Raw genomic sequence first — 20,678 nt, 5'->3', positions numbered from 1 at the left:
TGTGCTTTAGGGATTGATGAACAATTTATTTAGAATATCACAGTATAAGAAACAAGTCTTTTTATTTTGGGGGACTGTGGAATATTAGAGGGTCTTTGAACAAAGTTAATAAAATGTCAACCTGAACTCTGAGTTTTTTGTATACTTTTCATCAAGGAAGTTTGGGAGTTAAAACAACAATAGCAACCTTTTATTGGTATGTGTTGATTAAGACACAGTATTTTCTCTACCAGAAAGGCTCTCTGACTCAGGCACTGGTATATGACTTGGGCCTAGTAATTTTCTTCTCTTTGCATTTTTTTGTCTTTGAAATGGGATTAAAATTTATTCTGCCTTAGGATAGACAGTTGGGTATTAGAGAAATCCTGGGATTGGTTCTTTGGTATAATACTGTAAACATAGGAACTGGGTCTGGAAGTTAAGTTGCATCTTCCCAGAAGATAAGCAGACTGTTGGAAGCTAAAGATTTAGTTATAATAATGTGATTTATATGAAGCAAACTATCTCCTCCAGAGATCTCAAAGTTCTGCTGGTATTAAGAAGTAACTAACCAATAATAGGTGATTGCTTATTCTCCAGGATAGAGAATGTTTTATTAAGAGAATTATACTACAAGATTGAGTCCAATATTTATTTGTAAGTTGCTATGAATTTATTAGGAAAGAAATACTAGAGAAATACCAAGAAATAGTATTGTGTGATATTCCTGAAGGAACTAATTTGATTTGTTTTTATCTGTAAGACATAGATGAATTTGACTTACATTGTATTTTTCTCTGTTTGTGTTGTACCTATTGGTCTAGTATCTTGACCATGCACGTTGGCTTTTAATCTAGCAATTTTACACTCACAGAGCAATTCTGTTTGACTAAGCCACAGTTATTTGCTACCTATGTATATAAGAAAATAATTTCACATCCAAATAGTACTTAAGTAAAAGTTTCAAAAATGAAATATTGTACCAGTTGAGGTTAAATATGTAATTGATTTGGGTGTCTTCTGTACAACCGTGTTAATTGAAAACCATATTTTAAAACTTTTATTGTTCTTAGAGTGAATTACTGGAACTTAAGCGGCAGCAGCAAGAGGAAGAAAGAGCCAAAGTCCACCAGACTGAACACAGGAGGTATAACTGGCTAATAAAATAAGCATCCTTGGTTAAATCAATTACCTACAAAGTTTGTACAGTGTTTTAGGAAAACATTACAGTAACATTATTATGGTTTTGGAATGTGTATGACATTTAAATCTGTTGTTGAGATGTGATATATGTATGAGGTATGCCAACTGCTACATATATGAGCACACGTGTACATATGTGCATGCACACAAATATCCAATTTCCTTGGATAGGTGGCATAAACTCACATTAGGAAACTGAATCATGTTCTTAAGCTGTGTGTTCAATTAAGGTTTGTTTAATTTTCCTTCCATGGGACAGAGCATCCTAATTTGAGATGATGCTGTACCATTTATAGACTTAATTAGAATAATTACGTTAATATAGATGGTCAGATACCCATACTTGAGTACAAAAGCTCAGACAAAAACTCATTAAAATTATTTAATATTGACAAATACATTAGAGAAAAAAATCTTAGAACCATTAAGTAATTTTCAAATAGTCTGAGCACTCTCCATCTTAATCTTAATGTCAGACTTAAGAATACCTAGTAAAATATCATGTTACTGTTGGGACAGTGCTAATAAGCACCATATTGTCTGCCATTCTTATGCTAAGATTTCTAGGGGGGACACGGGTTGTTGGAGTTCATTAGGGGTGTACTTGAGTATCTTGGAGAAGAATGTAAGGGTTTTCACAATGTAAAGGAACAAATTCTTTTGATAGTGAATGGCTTCTTTTATGTATTTAACCTTCTCACTGTCACTAATGTGTGTTTTTAAGTTATGGTGGTTTCATTTTCTAAATGAGAGACTTTAAAAAGCGTTCAGTGGATGTGCCCTATTCTGATGGTGCCTCTAACTGTGGGCGGTGGCCTCACATTTATTTGACTGGACTATGTTGTTCCCATAGTCCAGTCAAAATAGTTTTAAAACCACAAATGTGAGTTATATATTTTTTCTCTTATTTAAGGAAATATCAAAACTCTGATATGTTGGTTAGGCTACATTGTTGGATGAGATGGTGGTGGGGAAGGATGCTAACTATTTATTATAAAGTAGGCCATAATTTCATCATTTTATTACTGTTTTCTTTCCTTCCTTCCCTCCTTCTCTCTCTCTCTGTCTCTCTCTCATTTGAGACAAAGTCTCACTCTGTTGCCTAGGCGGGAGTGTAGTGGTGGGATCTTGGCTCACTGCATCCTCTGCCTCCCAGGTTCAGGTGATTCTCCTGCCTCAGCCTCCTGAGTAGCTGGGATTACAGGCACATGCCACCATGCCCGGCTAATTTTTGTATTTTTAGTGGAGATGTGGTTTCACCTGTTGGCCAGGCTGGTCTTGAACTCCTGACCTCAGGTGATCTGCCCGCCTCAGCTTCCCAAAGTGCTGGGATTACAGGCATGAGCCACTGCACCTGGCCTATTTTTTCTTTAAAATACTTTCTGTTTAATAAAACACTTGATATTGTATTTATAAACTGATTGCCAGTAGTAGCCAGTTATTTCTCTGGACTTCTGAGGATTAATTGAACTGTAAGACTTTAAGCATCTTAAACATAGTGATGTGTCACATTAATAGGCTCCATTGCTAAAATATTTATCTTTGATGGGCACCTAATAAACACCCAAGCTATTTGATTAGAGGTGGAAAAGATAACTTTTTTGTTATAGGAATCTTGGCTCTCATTCTTTATTTTCGTATTATTGAATACCTAAATATTGGTGGGGCTGTTTATATGTTATTTTCTCTTTCTTTTGATTCTACTTAAATAGATCCAATAAATGTATAGCTCCAAATTTAATCCAAGAAGAGATTTTTCTAGATAATAAACTCAGTAATTAGTTTTGAAGTCTCTGATCAAGTTATTAAATATATATTTTATGCTCTTCATCAATTTTTGAAAAGAGCTTACATTTGTATTGCCTTTAAAGCGTGCCATGAGCTTTCCCATGTTATCATGTGAGAATACATATTCAATGAACTCTTAATAAAATAGCCGTGTCCATTCTTACTCAAGGCAACACCACAAGCTATATAGTATGTGTGTGGGGGATGTAAATTAGATTTTCTCCAGAGGCACAATTTTATTGGCATCAAAAAGACAACGTGCTTTCTACAGTTTAAAAGTTCACATTGCAGAAAACTCAACTCTGAGTGTTATAATAGAAAGCTGTGAGATTCCTGACAAGCTTTTCAATGAACCTGTAATGAGTTTGAGTGCACCTGGACCTGACCCGTTGTAAGTATTTGAGTAGGAGAAGACAAGTAGAAACTCTGGCGAGAAATGAGGGAGCATGGGGGTCAAGGATTTGAAAGGATTTGGGTCATGAGGTGAAAACTGGGATGAACCGAATTGATTTATTCAAACTTGAACCATCCCTGAATAATTATTTTTATCCAAATTAACCCTCAGAAGAAAACCTAGAGCACAACTTTGACCGCAGTAGCATGTATGCACTTTCTGAAACTATTAAACAAAAATAGAAATTGGTTCTTTTCCCTCCCATTTAGATTCTTGATAGGAATTGAGAGAAGCAAACTCTTTACCCCCCATTATCTCTGGCTGACTCACGCTGCCATGGACATAGGCAAGTTGAGGACACTCCTATAGTATCAAAGAGTGCTCAACCACTCTGATGTCCTCTTAGTAACTGATGCTCAAAAGTGAATCACATTACCTTGTGTCTTCGTGACAAGGCATCGGTCTTCGCAGGGTTTGAGTGAATTGAGAGCAATTGCCAGTGAGCTGTTTTGCAGTCTGCACTCATCATCCATGTTGTTTTCAGGGTGAAGAACATGTGCCAGGAAGATTTGTTCATTCAGTAACTACATTATCAGGTCACGTTCCATAAAGATTTAGTTCTAGGTCCCGGGAACAGGGCAAAACATGGCAGAAGGGGTCCCTGACCATGTGGAAATTATAATCTGGAGGAGAGAAATGGAAGTCCACAATCAAAGGCACTGTTATTTCAGATGGTGATGTGTACTGTGAGGACCATATCACAAGGAGATATTAAGGAAGAAACTGGAGGTGATAGGTTACTTAGGAAAGCCTCACTGCAGAGGTGACATCAAAGGAAAAGGAAGAACCAGCCACATAGAGACTGGGGGCAGATGCATGGACTTAGATGGCCTACAAACAGGGGAGAAGCAAGCGCAGAGGCTCTCAAGTGCATATGAGCTTGGACTTTTTGAGTCCCAAGTGATGGGATTTTATGATTATTTTATTTTATTTTTGATTTTTATTATTTTTTTAGACAGAGTTTTGCTCTGTCACCCAGGCTGGAGTGTAGTGACATCATCTCCACTCACTGCAACCTCTGCCTCCCGGGTTCAAGTGATTCTCTTGCCTCAGCCTCCTGAGTTGCTAAGACTACAGGTGTCCATCACTGTGCTGGGCTAATTTTTGTACTTTTAGTAGAGATAGGGGTTTTGCCAGGTTGGCCATGCTGGTCTCCTGACCTCAAGTGATGCACCCGCCTTGGCCTCCCAAAGCGCTGGAATTACAGGCATGAGCCACCACACCTCACCCCATGCGATGGGATTATAGTGAGTGAAGAAGAGAATAATACTCAGTGAGGGAGGAAAGGTAGGCAGGAGCAAGATAACACAACATTTTGTAAGCCAGTTTTATTCTAAGACCAATGGGAAGTCATGGGAGAATTTTAAGCTAAAGGAAGACAAGATTTCTTTCATAATCTAGTAAGGTTGTTGTATGGGAACTAGATTACGGAAGGTGGGAGTGAAAGCACTAGCAAGGTGAAGAGGAGATAGTAATTTAAACTAGAGTGGTATCCATGGAAAGGAAAGCGTGAATTTAGGATGTGTTCAGGAGGTAGAGCTAACAAGCCTTCCAGTGGTTTGGGTGTGGGGTGGAGGACACTGAATGAAAGCCCATCTTTGTTAATGACAAAAAAGACTGGGTAAGAACAGCCCCAGGCATGTAGGCAATCCAGGATACCAGTGGTTGTGTTGTTTAATGGGGAGCAGGGTCACTCCTTTTCTTGATAGTCGAGTCTCCAGCGAAGTTGGATACTATTCTATCTGCACGCTGACAGATTCAGAGAAGGTAACTTAAACATGGAGCTTGGCAGTGAAACAGGCTGAGTAGAATTATGGCACTTGGATGGATTTTATGGTAAGACAGGAAAGAAGCTTTACAATAGCTGAGGTGGAACCACAGCCCGATGGGACCTAGAGTTGTTGAGAAACAGCAACTGAACCCACACACGGATGGCATCTTAGCTAGCACTGAGCAAGCACAGACAGATAAAAACCCCCTCCAGCCTTTGACTGCCACCCAGCCTTTATTTCCCTCAAAGTTCCCAAACCTCCCCAGTCACCGGCCTGTAGCCACTCACTATGACCACATTCTGCTTATCTTCATGACTGAACGAGAGGCTCCTGTGACTGGCTCCTGCCTTCCGTCCTTCCATAAATGTATATTTGCTGCTATGCACCAGGCATTGTGTTTCTGCTTCCAAGAAGCTTAGAGTCTTATTTCTGCACTTCCTAAATGATCTGTTGATATCATAGGGTACCTATTGCAGTGCCATTTCTTCAGCTTCCAAGTTCCTGAGTCTATTCAGCCATACGTGGGCAACTCAGAGCATGGTGTTACCTGTGATTTTTTATTATTTTTTTAATTTTTTTTTTTGAGACGGAGTCTCGCTGTGTCACCCAGGCTGGAGTGCAGTGGCTGGATCTCAGCTTACTGCAAGCTCCGCCTCCCCGGGTTTACACTGTTCTCCTGCCTCAGCCTCCCGAGTAGCTGGGACTACAGGCGCCCGCCACCTCGCCTGGCTAGTTTTTTTTTTTTTTTTTGTATTTTTTAGTAGAGACGGGATTTCACCGTGTTAGCCAGGATGGTCTTGATCTCCTGACCTTGTGATCCGCCCGTCTCGGCCTCCCAAAGTGCTGGGATTACAGGCTTGAGCCACCGCGCCTGGCCGATTTATTATTTTAAATTTAAAAATTGTAATATGAAACACAGAAAGGTCCATAAAGCAGATATTTATAATGATTAATTATAAAGTGAACAAGCAGGTAGCGAGCTCCAGAAATAGAATAATATAACCATCACCCTACTACCTTCCATTTCTGCTTTTCATGCGTGGGGTTTACTTTAGCAAGACTGGCAGTGGAGTGCAGGGAACATGGGAAGGACATCTATCTTGCAACAATAATGCCATAGAGCTATCTTTGGTTCTTCTTCATGTTTTGGTTCATGCTGAGGCTTCTGTCTTTCTCCAGCCTCTGAGGTTCATACCTGGCATGACTCTGAGGGCTGTAGTTTCTTTCTTGAACTAGGGTCTTGCTGAACTGGTAGGAGATGAGTGCCTGAAACTCTCAGGTTAAGAATTCATACCCCCTTTGGCTTGAGCCAAGATTGGCACCATCTCCAGTAAAGAGCGGTTAATAGCGTGTCATATGTTTAGTATGAAGAGAAGTTTCTGTAGATTTCTTCTAAGCTGAAGCCAGGAAGCTATCCCCACGGTCAGTTCACACAACACATTAGGTTCTCAGAAATCTCTCAGCCCTGCAGCAAGCTTTCTACTCACACACATTTTTCATTGTTTTAAAGGGTAAATAATGCTTTTCTGGACCGACTCCAAGGCAAAAGTCAACCAGGTGGCCTCGAGCAATCTGGAGGCTGTTGGAATATGAATAGCGGTAACAGCTGGGTGAGTTTTTTTCTTTTTCTCTTAAAAAAATTGTCTTTGAATGTTGAAGAATAAAAACAATGAGAATTTTTAATATATGTTTTGGCCTTCTCCCCAGATATTATGTTTTTGTTGTTGTTATGCTGTTCAGCAGTGTGATGGGCAGTCAGCCAGGGGGATTACTGTAAATTCCACAATAGCTTCTGAGAGAGGGAGAAAGTCCTGATTTCAGCTCTGGCCAATCACAATAAAAAATGACACCTGCCCTTTGTTTTCAGCATGATTGCCTGGACTCTAAGGCTTTTTATCATCCCTTGCCCAGACCTACAAAAAAACAAATGAACATTTTTTTTTTTTTTGAGAAAGATTTTAAATGAAATATGGTTATAAAAATAATAAGCATTCTCTAGTAATACATTCTTTCAGTCAAACTAACACATCAAAGAAACCAGTAGTTAATTTTTCACTACAAAATGATTTTTTAAAAACCCTATAGCAAAAGGCACTTTTAAAAAATGAAATATCCTTACATATTTCTGTGATGAAAACCTTGCAACTGTGTTGTAATATGTGTTTAATGTATTTTGTGTGCATGATATATTATTGAATGAGCACCAAAGCTTTGGAATATATATAATTGTGAGGTTTGCAATGTGTATAAAATCAAAAACTAAAGACCATAGGCCTTACAGTTTAATTGAAGTCCAAGTGCATAACTGCCTTCTCTCTCTCATACTCACTCCCTTTATATACACACACATCAGATAGAAATCTGTAAACTGGTAAAAATACAACAAAATAATCAAGTGCTTGCTGACCTAGAAAGTCTAGAGAAGATCTTCCTTTATAAATACTCGACAGAGCAACGATCATGTTTGAGAAGTCAATCTGTTAGAAATCTTATAGCATGTACCTTTGAAAGACATCTAGTAATCTAGTAGTTTAAATTGATGAATGGATTTTATAAATGTATACGTATTTAAGATAATTGAACATAAGCAAATTTGCAGAGAACGCTTCCTGGATGTGTCTATTTATCCCTAATATATGCTCATTTGTTACACTCTGGCATTCAGAATAGGGACAGTATGGAACAGAGAAAATAACTGAAACGCAGGATCTTTGCATTGTGCGATGCAATGTACACATACTGTCTTGTAACAATATGTGAGTAGGAGTCATGTGGAAAATGGGCCATTGTGAGTTGAAGACATTATCCAAGCTTGTATAACTTAGTTGTGAAACGTGATTGGAATTTAGATTTTGTCAGGGCTTGGAAACACGCTGTATGGTTGTCATTTCTTCTCTATGGAACCGCTCTTAAAACTTAGAAAGTATCTATCTGGGGCTGAGGGGAAGATGATGGGAGGGTGTAAATGGATATCACATAGGCTTCTGAGGACGTGAGGCTGTGGCAATCTGGCTCTCCAATGACTATTAGCAGGCCTTGGTGAGCCACAAATCTCTGCTTAGATTCCTCACAGATCAAAGAGAGGAGCATTGTTTTCTCATGATGTAATAGCGAGGATGATTGGGTGAAATTTTTAGGAGGATGGGCATATCCAAGTCCAAAGGGCTTATCAGTGTTTTCCTTACTTAAAAGAAGCAGCAAGAGACATCTGGGAAGTTCCTCAGGCGCCCACCTTCACCTCTATTGACCTCCAGACATCTGCACTTCTGTGCTTGCTTTGCTTTATGATTTATCTTCTCCACCTCCTGGGGGATTTTGTTCTAATAATACTCTCTCCTCTCTACTGAATTGCTGAATGTTCCATCTCAACTAGAACACTTCCATCAGCATAAAATATAAATCAATGATCAATTCTGTTGATAGCACATTTCCGAACTCTTGCTACTGCCCTGTTTCTCTGTCCTCCTTCAGACTAAAACATTAAAAGGTGCCTATCCTTGCTATCTCTAATTTCTTTATTTTTTCTTAAACCCACTCTTATCAGGTTTTAGAATCTACCCATCAAAAAGAATGTTCTTTTCGTGGTCACTAAAAGTGTTCACATTGCAAAATCCAACGATTATTTCTCAATCTTCATCTTTTGACTGCTCGCCATTCTTTGTCACGGTGAATCACTCCCTCTTCTTTAAAACTGTTTCTTTACTTAGCTTCTGGGACACTGTACTCTCCTGGGTTTTCATATACCTCTGTGATAACCCCTTTTCATTCCTCTTTGCTGAACTCCTTGCATCTTCCTGCCCTCTCAACAGTGAAGTGCCTCAGGGATCTACTTTGGACCACTTTCTGAACTGATGTTCACTTAATACCTTGATGACCTCTTTCATTCTTACGAAATTAGATGCTCGCTATATGTTCATGACTCCCAAGTTTCTATTTCAAGCCCAGACCCCTTCCTCCAAACTCCAGACTTGTGTACCCAGTTGCCTACCCAACACATCTCTACTTATCCAAGATATAACACATTTCAGCCTTAACATGCCTAAAACCTAACCTTTGGTCCCCTTTACTCCAGTGCTCTATCTGCACATTTTCCTGTTTCCATAATGGTGCAGTCTCTCTCTCACACCCACACAGCTAGCCATCAACAAATCCTCTTGACTCTTCCTTCCCAATACATCCAATTCAACAGCTTCTCACCATCCTCATCATCATTATCCTGCTTCCAGCCTCTCTCAGTGCTCATCCAGATACTTGCAGTAGTCTCCTAGATGGTTTCCTTCCTTCCACAATTACTTACCTACAGTCTGCTCTCAATACAAGAGTGACAGAAGTCAGATTCTGTCTCTGCATACCCCTCCAATGGCTTCCACCACCCCCCCAATCACTTTTAGTAAAAGCCGAGGTCCTTCCAGCAGCCTACCAGGTGCTGCATGATCCAGACCCCTTCTTAGGCCTCTGGCTCTCCTTCTTCATTTCTTTCTAGCCACACCAGCTTTCTTGCTGAGAGCACTGGCTGCTCTGTCTATACTATCCTCCATAATATCCATATAGTTTGTCCTCCTTCATTTACTTTCTTGAATTCCACGGTCTCAGTGAGGTTACTTTGGCATCCTAGTTAAAGCTGCTACCTGTCCTCTCACTCTGACTCCTGCAGTTCCCTTTCTAGGCTCCCCTCCCTTTTTCTATAGCACTCTTCAACTTCTAACATACTTCTAAAACATGATTTCCTTGTACGTTTTGTTGACTGTTTACTCTTCACCTCTCCCTGTGGTGATTGATGTATGTTCCACGTTCTACAAGGGCGGGGCCATTGGATTGTTGTGTTCACTGACGTATCCCAGGCATAAAACAATAACTGGAACTTACCGCACACACAAGGAAACAAGTAGTTGTGATTCAACATCACAAACACAACAGACAGACTGAGGGCCAGATGATTTCATGTGCTAAAATGATGAGATACTGAATTTAAAAAACATTTGATGAAATAAAAATTGGATTTGAAATAATGAGCAAAAAATAGGCAACAATGAAAGACAACCAAGCAGACTTGAAAAAGAATTAGACCAAAATGGCATTTCTTATCAATTATTTGGCAAAAAGAACCCTAAAAGATTGACGATATACTCTGTTGGCAAGGCTGTGGGGGAAAGGGTACTTTACACATCATTGGTGGACATGCAAAGTGATACAAACTCTATCAACAGCAATGTCTTACTGTCTTCCCATTAAACAAAGACCAGGCCTATACATAGTAGAGCAAAATTCTATTAAACTTTCAAGGAGCAAATTATTTCAAATGTCTAGAAAGTTTTTCTGATTAAAAAGAAGGAAGTATTATTCAAAATGATTAAGCAGGTAAATGTGACTTTGAATTAAAATTAGACAAAGACTGTATAGAAAAAAATAGACTCAGTATCACTTATAAACATAGATTCAAAACAATCACAAGATTTTGACAGGATAAATATGAAAAAGCATAACATACCCTGATGAGATAGGATTTATGCCAGAATTGCAAGCTTGGCTTATTGCAAACAAAACAAAAAACCTACTGAGATAATTCACCTCATAAATTATAAAAGAAACTCCATATGATCATCTCAATGAGTACAGAAAAAGCATTTGCTAAATTACAATACTCATGGTAAAATCTTCTAGCAAACTAGGAATAGAAGGGAAATTTCTTTGCCTCATAAAGGGATCAAAACTGTATAATAATAATAAAAAAATTTCTGTTAAATAAGAGATATAAAGATTGAAAAGGGGGAAAAAACCTTTATAAATCACAGATGATACAATTATTTACGTAAAAAATCCAAAAGAATTTACATTCAAATTATTAGAAGAAAAAAACGCTTGGCAATGTTGGTAGATATAAGATCAATATGTAAAAACTACATTTCTACACATTAGGAATAAATAAATCTAATTAAAAGATCCAATCAAAGATTTGCATGACCCTTTTTAAAAAATTCTAAAATTGGCTGGGCATGGTGGTTCACACCTGTAATCCCAGCACTTTGGGAGGCTGAGGCAGGCAGATCACGAGGTCAGGAGATCGAGACCATCCTGGCTAACATGGTGAAACCTCGTCTCTACTAAAAATTCAAAAAAAATTAGCCAGGCATGGTGGCGGGTGCCTGTAGTCCCAGCTACTTGGGAGGCTGAGGCAGGAGAATGGCATGAACCCAGAAGGCAGAGCTTGCAGTGAGCTGAGATGGCTACACTGCACTCCAGCCTGGGTGGCAGAGCAAGACTCTTTCTCAAAAAAAAAAAGAAAAAAGAAAAAAAAATTCTAAAATTTTGTAGAAAGATACTGTGGAATAAATAAATGAAGAGTTATACCTTGTTAATCGATAGGAATGAGCTCTCAAATAAGTTATAGATTCAAATAAATTGTAATCAAAGCAAAGAACCAAGATTAACCAATTCACTCCTAAAGACAAAGAAGTATAGATGGGAACTTAATTGTGTATTTAGTGTGGTATGCAATTGGCACCAGCACATCCAACATTTCTGAATTTTTAAATTTTTTTTGTATGAGAGAAGGGGTAGAGCACATCACTGGGGGAAAACAGACTCTTCAACAAATGCTGTTGGGACCATTGAGTACTTACGTGGAATTAGATCCCAACATAATTCATAACATTTCTAAGTGGATTAAAGCTTCTAAATAGGAAGGAAAACTTTTACATTTTAGAAAATAAGACAGGCTATTTATAAAATAGAGCTGAGAAAGGATTTTGTAAGACCCAAGGTATAAACCAAGAAAAAAAAAAAACCAAAAAAGTAACTGTACCTACATTAAATTTTAAAACATCTGTTCGTAAAAGAATATCATACAAAAGTAAGAAGAGAGGACATAAATTAAACTTTTATTTAGGACATGTTTTGCAAATAACAAGTGGATGCAATTAATATATAGATTAACCACTTATATTAATATATTCGAATTAACTATTAAATTAAGGCTATATCACCATTTAAAGACTGATAGATGAGGACTGAGCTTCTCCAAGGAATGAAAGAGGAAAGTTATGCCTCAATTTACAGAGGCTTGGAGGAAATATCAGAACCAGTAAAAAGTCAGAGCCAGAGAAAAAAAGGGGGAAGGCAAAAATTATGATAAAACCAAGCCATGGCATGAACCCGAGAGGAGGAGCTTGCAGTGAGCTGAGATCCGGCCACTGCACTCCAGCCTGGGTGACAGAGCAAGACTCCGTCTCAAAAAAAAAAAAAAAAAAAACCAAGCCATGGAAAGCAGCAGCAGCTTCTTGAAATGTCATATAGACACTTAAGCAGTAGGCCCCCAATAAGTGTGTATGTTAGGTGGACTGATTTTTATTTTTTAATGATTGTTAATTTAAATCAGTCTTCTCATATTTCTTAACATATACATTTATTCTTCAATAATTGCTTTTATATGTAAAAAAATACATTTTGATTTTTCTAGGGTCGTCTATTAGTTTTTTTGAGGCACCTAAGGTGGGTCACTTAAAAAATCCCTTTAAATGATATTTCCTCTGATACAGCAGGTGAGGCTCTTTGGGATGCTGTGGAAACTCTTAATCCTATGTCTTCAAGGGCAGTTCAGCATTTCCTATGACCAACGAGGCAACCTGAGATTTTAATTTCCCCAAGTGTTAGAAGAAATAGCAATAGTGTGTATTCCATACATAACGTGGCCCAGCACTGTGGAAGGCTTGATGGAGGTCTCTTGACCCTTTGTACATGGTGTGAGTGGAGACTCATTAGTCTATCTCCCTACCTCAGGGTCCTCTTAGAAGTCACCTTTCTCCTGCATAATACAGCGTAACCCTACTTGAGACATTTCCATTTAAATTGCTCTGTTCCACGTGTGTTCTTCCTGTCCTAGCTGTAACTGTGGAGGTGGGTGACAACATTTTCGAACTGTATTATTTGTGACCTCTGTTAGTCTAAGAACACAGCCAATAAGACATCACTTGACAAACCATTACATTATTGACCAAGACTATTTTGGGAATCAAATGCAATGTGACTTGAAAGAAAATAGTTTCGGTGGTCATTTCAGTTGTTAATTTTTAAAAATGGTCATTTTAGCTGGATGCAGTAAGAGCGTTCTTTGCAGGAACTTCATTTTTGACTACAAAGGCTTTGACTTTTATTTTGCTGCTTGTGGTTATTTTCGTTTTCTTTTTCTTCCAGGGTATATGAGAAAATATTGACTCCTATCTGGCCTTCATCAACTGACCTTGAAAAGCCTCATGAGATGCTTTTTCTTGATGTGATTTTGTTCAGCTTCACTGTTTTTACCTTGATTTCAACTGCCCACACACTTGACCGTGCAGTCAGGAGTGACTGGCTTCTCCCTGTCCTCATTTATGCGTGTTTGGAGGAGCTGATTACTGAACTCATGTAATCTCTACTGCCAGGGAAATGCTACATTATTTTTCTAATTGGAAGTATAATTAATGTTGGTAAGGTAGAAAAAGAGGAAGTCGCTTGATGCTTTCAAGTTAATCAGAGCTATGGGTGCTACAGGCTTGTCTTTTTTTTTTTTTTTATTAGCAGCAGTTTATTTATAGCTCATTTCTGGACTTTCAAAGTCTCTGTTTCCAGAACTCCTTACATTTTCTGCCCCATGAATTCTTTTTTTTCTCTATGAATTTTTTTTTCTTTTTTGTTATACTTTAAGTTGTAGGGTACATGTGCACAACGTGCAGGTTTGTTTCGTATGTGTATGTGTGCCGTGCTGTTGTGCTGCACCCATTAACTCGTCACTTACATTAGGTATATCTCCTAATGCTATTCCTAATGCTCGCATTAGGCTTGTCTTTCTAAGTGACACATTCTTATCTGATTCTCAGATCAGGTTTTGGAAGGCTTTGGGGGTCTTTTTAGATTTTAATCCCTACTTTCTTAATCTGCGGTACAAATATGCACAAAAGAAAAAAATGTCTTATATTCTTTTAAACAAATTTACAAATAAATTTTGAACTACTCTTGTACAAATCGGTCATTTTTATTTTTAATGAAAAGTTATGGGGGTTTTCTCTCTTGAAGGGCCTCATTTTAATTCCCCTTTCCCGGCCATATAGATGAAATATAGTACTGTCATGACTGTTGGCTCTTGTTTTGGTCTTGACTTACTAATAGTGTTACCGTGATTTTCAGAGGGGGACAGTTTATCTCCAGAAAGGCCAATGTTTGTATACAAGTCAGCTAGACACAAATATAGACATCATATGTGGTTTGTAGGTGTTTCAGAAATTTGTTTTTTCTTTGCCCTGTGCAACCTATTTCCTACTGCTAGTTGGCTTTCTTACTTCTGTGACCTTGAACCAGTTCACAGACCCTAGAGTGTAAGAGTATTGATTTTCTATGCTGTGTAATCTAGCTCAGTCCCTCTGTCCCCTCCGCCTCACCATCCCCCAGCCACCACATTGTATAGCAAAAGCATTGTATTCAATCCTAGAATAAAGGTAAATACAACAAATCATCTTTGCAGCTGGGCAACTAATAATACTTTGCGGCATTAAGAGATCTTCTGTGTTACCAATCACTCTGTTGAAATGAACTTTCCAAATCTCTTTATTCAGGAAAACATGGGGATTTGAAATTCTTGGGCCAAAATACATAACTGAGGGGTTCACAGAGCTGGGCAAGGGTGCGCTAGGAAAGCGCCACATTGATGGGTGGGAGGTGACAGAGAACAGATGGTGTCAGGCAATGTCTCTGGAATAAATAATGCAGATATTCTTGGTTGCGTCTCCTCTGCCAGATGAAGCTGTGTTAATGCTGTTGACACTAATATAAAATGTTTGGTCCATTTGAAATCCTTTTCATTGCCTTATATGGGGGAAACTCAATCCCCCAACCCGTGTTGGAAACATCACCAAACTGATTGTCAATGTGCGGCTGTAGCAGACATTTTACTGTCGTGGCGTGCAGCCATTTTGGCCCTACACCTGCCAACCTGGCTACCTTATGGTTGTGTTCGGATTTTTGTGTCTATGCTTGGTGTGCCTCACTTGCTGCATTTTCCAGCATGCAACCAGGAGTTGATGTAGGAAAAAGGGATGCTTTCTTACTTTGGAAGCTCTCAGGGAAGTTGGTGTCAGTTTCTCCTCCACTGCCTGACCTACCCCTCACTCCCAAACAAAGATTTTGTGCAAATGTGTAGTTCTGTATTTTAAAAATTGTGCAGATATGGAAACTTGTGACTTTATGACCAAAATTATCTAGAATATGTGTGGGGGTATAAACATCTTTCTTGATCAATTATCTATGTAGACAGAGGTAACCAGGAAAGAAGCGAGAGTTGCTGCCTAAGGGAGCCCACCATTTTACTTTTCACATTTAATCTGCCATGTTGAATCAGCTGGAATAAAACCTGACTCATAGATAACTCTGGACAGGAAATCCCAAAGTTCCACCATTTCTATACTTAATTTTAACGTCCCCCCTTTTTTTTTTTTTTTGTAGAAAATACAAGAAACAGATCATTCTAATGTAAGGTGTGTGTTATAGAAACCTTAGGCAATGCAGATGTGTAATAAAATATTTAATAAACTTTTAAACACTTTCATGTTTGGATTTACCACTTTTTCCTTTGTGGTTTGTTCTTGGTATTATGTTGAAAGATCTTAAAATGTACAAAGCAGCAACCTCTACCCAGTGGCCTATTTTAACAAAATAAAGGATTTCCTCTACTACTGGGCTTAGTTATATTATAGCAGATAGGCAGATAGGAGCAGGCCAGGAGAGACCCCCCCCCCCCCCACCAGGAATGTCAGGCAACCATCAGGTGATAGTCAAGTGTTTTTTGTTGTTTCTTTTCTTTTGAGACAGAGTCTCACTCTCTTGCCCAGGCTGCAGTGCAGTGGCATGACCTTGGCTCACTGCAACCTCTGCCGTCCGGGTTCAAGAGGTTCTCCTGCCTCAGCCTCCCAAGTAGCTGGGATTACAGGCACCCGCCCGCCAGCATGCCCGGCTTATTTTTGTATTTTCAATAGAGACAGGGTTTTGCCATGTTGGCCAGGCTGGTCTCAAACTCCTGACCTCAGGTGATCCGCCCGCCTCAGCATCCCAAAGTGCTAGGATTAGAGGTATGAGCCACTGCACCTGGCTGGTCAGCCAGTTGTTAAGCTGACTCTCTAAAATAATAATTGGTTGCAGCCTGTGCCAGGGAAAGGCAGTCTCCCAATAGATAGGAACACCTGAAACTGGTGGTCAGCAGCTTCTGATAAGATCTCAGGATTTGGGCGAGAAAGCTCAAGCATGTGCATTAAGAGGCAAAATGGCAAAGTTTAACTGATACGTGACCTTCCAGGAACATTCAACTGGTAAGGGAAGAACGCCTCAAGTAAGTATATGCACGACTCCAGTAAACACATTGGGCTTGCGGTGCCTCCCAAGTGCTGGCCGGCCACTGCGCATGCAGACAGCCCACCCCAGGGAAATCGTTGACCCCAGAAGACTGCCAACATATAAAACCCCAAGTCAAAGCCCAAACCATGCACCCAATCTCCCAAGTTGCTCACTTGGCCTTCTTCCAAGTGTACGTGACTTCCTTTCATTCCTGCTCTAATTTTTTTTTTGAGACGGAGTTTCGCTCTTGTTACCCAGGCTAGAGTACAATGGCTCGATCTAGGCTCACCCAACCTCTGCCTCCCAGGTTCAAGCGATTCTCCTGCTTCAGCCTCCCGAGTAGCTGGGATCACAGGCATGTGCCACCATGCCCGGCTAATTTTGTATTTTTAGTAGAGACGGGGTTTCTCCATGTTGGTCAGGCTGGTCTGGAACTCCTGACCTCAGGTGATCCGCCCGCCTCGGCCTCCCAAAGTGCTGGGATTACAGGCATGAGCCACCGCGCCAGGCCTCTAATACTTTTTAATCAACTCTCACTCCTGCTTTAAAACTTGTCTCAGTCTCTCTGCCTTATGCCCCTTGGTTGAATTTCTTCTGAGGAGGCAAGAATTGAGGTTGGGGCAGACCAGTACGGATTCACTGCTGCTAACAGTTGTAGATAATACAGGTCAGGAGATCTTATTCCATTCACAGGATAGGCCTGAGAACTCACATTTTTTGTACATGTTTTGTATGTTTTCACACTAGAGAACTTTCTTGTGGTCCCTAAATACTTTATGTTCAAAGGAAACATTGCATTTTTTTCTTTCAATTGATTTTTTAAAAATCAAGAAGGCCACATATTTAATTTTGAGATTTGGTTGTCTTTCAGAAAGTATATGTAGAAAAATTACATTGTAGTTAGAGTAAATGTAGACATATTTTGAAGTAAAATCCTTGACATTTATAAAGCCGAAAATTTCAAGTTAAAATTCAAATTTCTGTGATAACTCTGGCTAAAAACTTCTAATTTTTAAAAACATGTAATCATAAAAACAGTGCCTGCAAGCTCAATTTTAAATTTCAGGGTATTAAGCAGATAGGTTGTAATTAGCTGGACTTGTTTGTCCAGCTATGAGAGGACGTGTTTGGAGTGTGGCTGCCAGAGGAAGGAAAAGGAATTGTGTTAGAACTATCAGCAGGTTGAAGAAAATAGAAAGTTGTGGGCTCTTCTTTTTTAATAACTCCGTGGACTAGCACATCTAGAAACTAGCGCCGTGCTGATGTGCATGAAATAATATCGGAGTGAGGTATAATAAAATTTATATATGGAGAAAGAATATGCCTCTCCAGTTACCATGAGGATTGCAGAGAGAATAAATACATGTTAGGCATTCCTTTAAGGAAGGGGCTCTGATTTGGAATTCCTCCCTCCCTTTAAAAATATTCCCTTGTTTAACAATAGAGTTTAAAAAGGATCACAGAGGATTATCATTTTTTTCTGCTTACAGAATTACGTGCTCAAAAGTGAAGGTTTTTTTTTTTTTTTTTTTTTTTTTTAAGGCATATGGGAGAAGCATTTTCATGACATTTATTGCCATGTTGTTGTGCCATCTGCTGGGACAGAGGCTACAGGGAGAGCTGTACTGCAACACGCACCTCCCCTAGGAAGCTGATTTATTACAACCCCTTTGCTTTGCTGCTCAGCTGCGGGGCATGTGCTCCGAGCAGTCCTTCTCACCGTCCCTGGAGGACACTGACCACAGCTGAGCTGGAGGAATCATCGTCAGTCATCGGGGGGTGACATTTCGTTCTCTACAAAACGTTACACCAGTGACCGCCACCAGATTATGAACTGATTAGAAATTTCTATGTTTTAGAAAGCATAGTTGAGCTAAAATGAGTAGAAATTGTGCTTTAGTCTAGAGAGGGCAGAAACTGATGGGAGAGGGATATTTGAAATTGGACATTGTAAATTTAAAAAAAATCAGAAATCAACATTGAAATATATGTCTGGAGTTTGTTTTAAATGTGGCACAATGAAGACACAGAGTTAAGTGGTACAGGTCCTGTCCTCAGGCAATGGAGCGGTCAGAATAGGCTAGGTTATGGTGACCACAAAAAGCAGCCCCCACCTCTCCTTGGATTAGCAACACTTGTTTCTTGCCCATGCTGCACTTCATGCACAGGTCAGCAGAAGCCTCTGCTCACCTTAGTCAGCCAAGGACTGAGAAAGGCTCTGTTTGTTCTTATGCTTTCCATACGCCAAGAGGAGGAGATAGTGGCAGTATTCTGTGCGAGGCAATGAAATGCTTTCTCCAGGAAATGACACATGCTACTTCCATTCACATGTCATTGGCCAGAACAAATCATGTGACTATTCCTAATTTTAAAAGTGTGGGAAAGAAAATCCTACAATTTTCTGCAATGTACATAGGAGGAAGAGAACAAGAACATTTGTAAAAAACCCTAATTATCCCCACAAGGAACACACTCTGCAGTTGAAGGAGGAAGACACAGACATGTGAAAGCTTAAGATCAAAGACACAAAGAAATTCAAAACAACAGCAAAAACCCAGTTCAATCCAAACTCTAGTAAGGAACTAATATAGGCCAGGCACTGTGCTAGGCATGGAGACTACAATATTGTACAAACCAGCCACTAAAGAACTCTAGTATGAGTCACACACACACAGAAAGAGAGAGAGAGAGAAAGAGAGAGAGAGAGAATGTGGGAAAAATGAGATAGAAACTATGCAAAGCAATGAGACAAGAAATGTAACACAAACAGCTTTTGGTACCATATCAAGTAGCTTGAACTTTTAAAAGGTTATAAGCAGGGCATGGACCTGATTAGATTTAGCTTTTTATTTTAAATAAATCATGAGTGGACCCAAGAAAGATAGGTTTGAGGGAGGAAAGCCCAGAAGCAGGGCAATCTGCTAGAAGGCTGGAGGTGATTACATCAGTTCAAGGTGACCCATGATGAGAGTCCTGGGCTAGAGCCATGAGAGTACGGATGAGGACAAAAGAATGAGCATGTGGAATTCTCAGGATATTAAAAAACAGGGGACTTTGTGAATGACTAGATATAGATGGAGACTGACGAATCGAAGATGAGTTTCATATTTCTAACCTGTGTAAATACATTGATGGTGATGTAGCCATAAAGACAAAATTTGTAGTATTTCAGAGGAAGGGAGATTTGGTGTGGTCAATAAAGAGTTTCAAAGACTATAGAATAAATTCCATGAGCTCAGGGACATTGTTTTGTTCAATGCTGTATTCCCAGTTCCGTGAACGGTGCCTAGCACATAGTAGTGATTCAATGAGTATTTGGTAAATGAATGGATTTGATAAAAGAGGAAATTTTTTACAGATGGAAAGAAATAAGTATGGTGGTGGTTGGTGAAGGATTGGGTGCAGGGACATTTAAAGCAGGCCACAGTGGTGCGGTGATGGTGGTGAGCATGTGTTTAGGGGGCACTGAGGAGGAAGAATATAGAGGCTACAGTAACTCCATCTTGTATACTAATCTGATATGTTGACTTCTGATTAACCCCAGTTCTGAAAATGACTCTAAAATTTCTATTTTATCTACTGTTAAGAGTGTGTAATTACCAATAATTCCTGCCCTTAGGTCAAAACAACCTTGATGTTATCGTAAACACATCTTCTCCTTAGGCAAATTCCCTATAATTTGTAAGCCCTGGGTCTGTGGCGTAACAGTGTAGTGTAGGGATCCACCATTCGCAGCCACTTGAGATATGGCTTCTCTTCATAAATCTCTATTAAGTATTTCATTCTGAGAATCTGGATTTGTCAGCTTCTTTCTTCAGCCCCTCACCTTCCTTGGCCTTTGGGAGTAGGTTTTTATAGGCCTGCTAACCTCAGAACACACACACACACACACACAGACACACACAGACAGAAAGAGAGAGAGAGAGGGAGAGAGAGAGAGAGAAAGAAGACTAGTGTGGTTGCTTCTCGGAAGTGGGAGACAAGATATAGGAGAGTAGAAACACCCTGGAACAGAACTTCTCTCAATGTTTTGGAATTTGTCCCAGTTAATTGGCCAACCCCAGGTGTGGTAATTGAGGATAGAAAGATTCCTGGGATAAGGATATCATATTAAGCTAATCAGTTAT

General features: G+C 39.5%; 1 protein-coding gene across 24 annotated transcripts in view; it reads left to right on the top strand.

Moving 5' to 3' along the window:
• The window catches only part of EPSTI1 (epithelial stromal interaction 1), a 315,408-nt gene that overhangs the window by 93,854 nt on the left and 200,876 nt on the right, over positions 1–20,678 (top strand). For 22 of the 24 annotated variants that reach the window (XR_012092040.1, XR_012092053.1, XR_012092052.1 and 19 more), the window contains 2 exons: positions 1,053–1,126; positions 6,707–6,806. Coding sequence is in view for 11 of the 24 variants with exons in the window: in XM_037986754.2 (XP_037842682.2) it covers positions 1,053–1,126; positions 6,707–6,806 (174 nt within the window). In the remaining 13 variants the exon portion in view is untranslated. Of the gene's footprint in view, positions 1–1,052; positions 1,127–6,706; positions 6,807–13,386; positions 14,681–20,678 lie in introns of those variants that run through there. The other 2 variants (XM_007960265.3, XM_007960262.3) reach the window with 2 other exon arrangements.

Source organism: Chlorocebus sabaeus, chromosome 3 (genome assembly GCF_047675955.1).
Source record: "Chlorocebus sabaeus isolate Y175 chromosome 3, mChlSab1.0.hap1, whole genome shotgun sequence".
Classification (NCBI taxonomy): Eukaryota; Metazoa; Chordata; class Mammalia; order Primates; family Cercopithecidae; genus Chlorocebus; species Chlorocebus sabaeus.
Note: the sequence above shows the minus strand (reverse complement) of the source record. Positions and strands in the feature narration are given on the sequence as shown.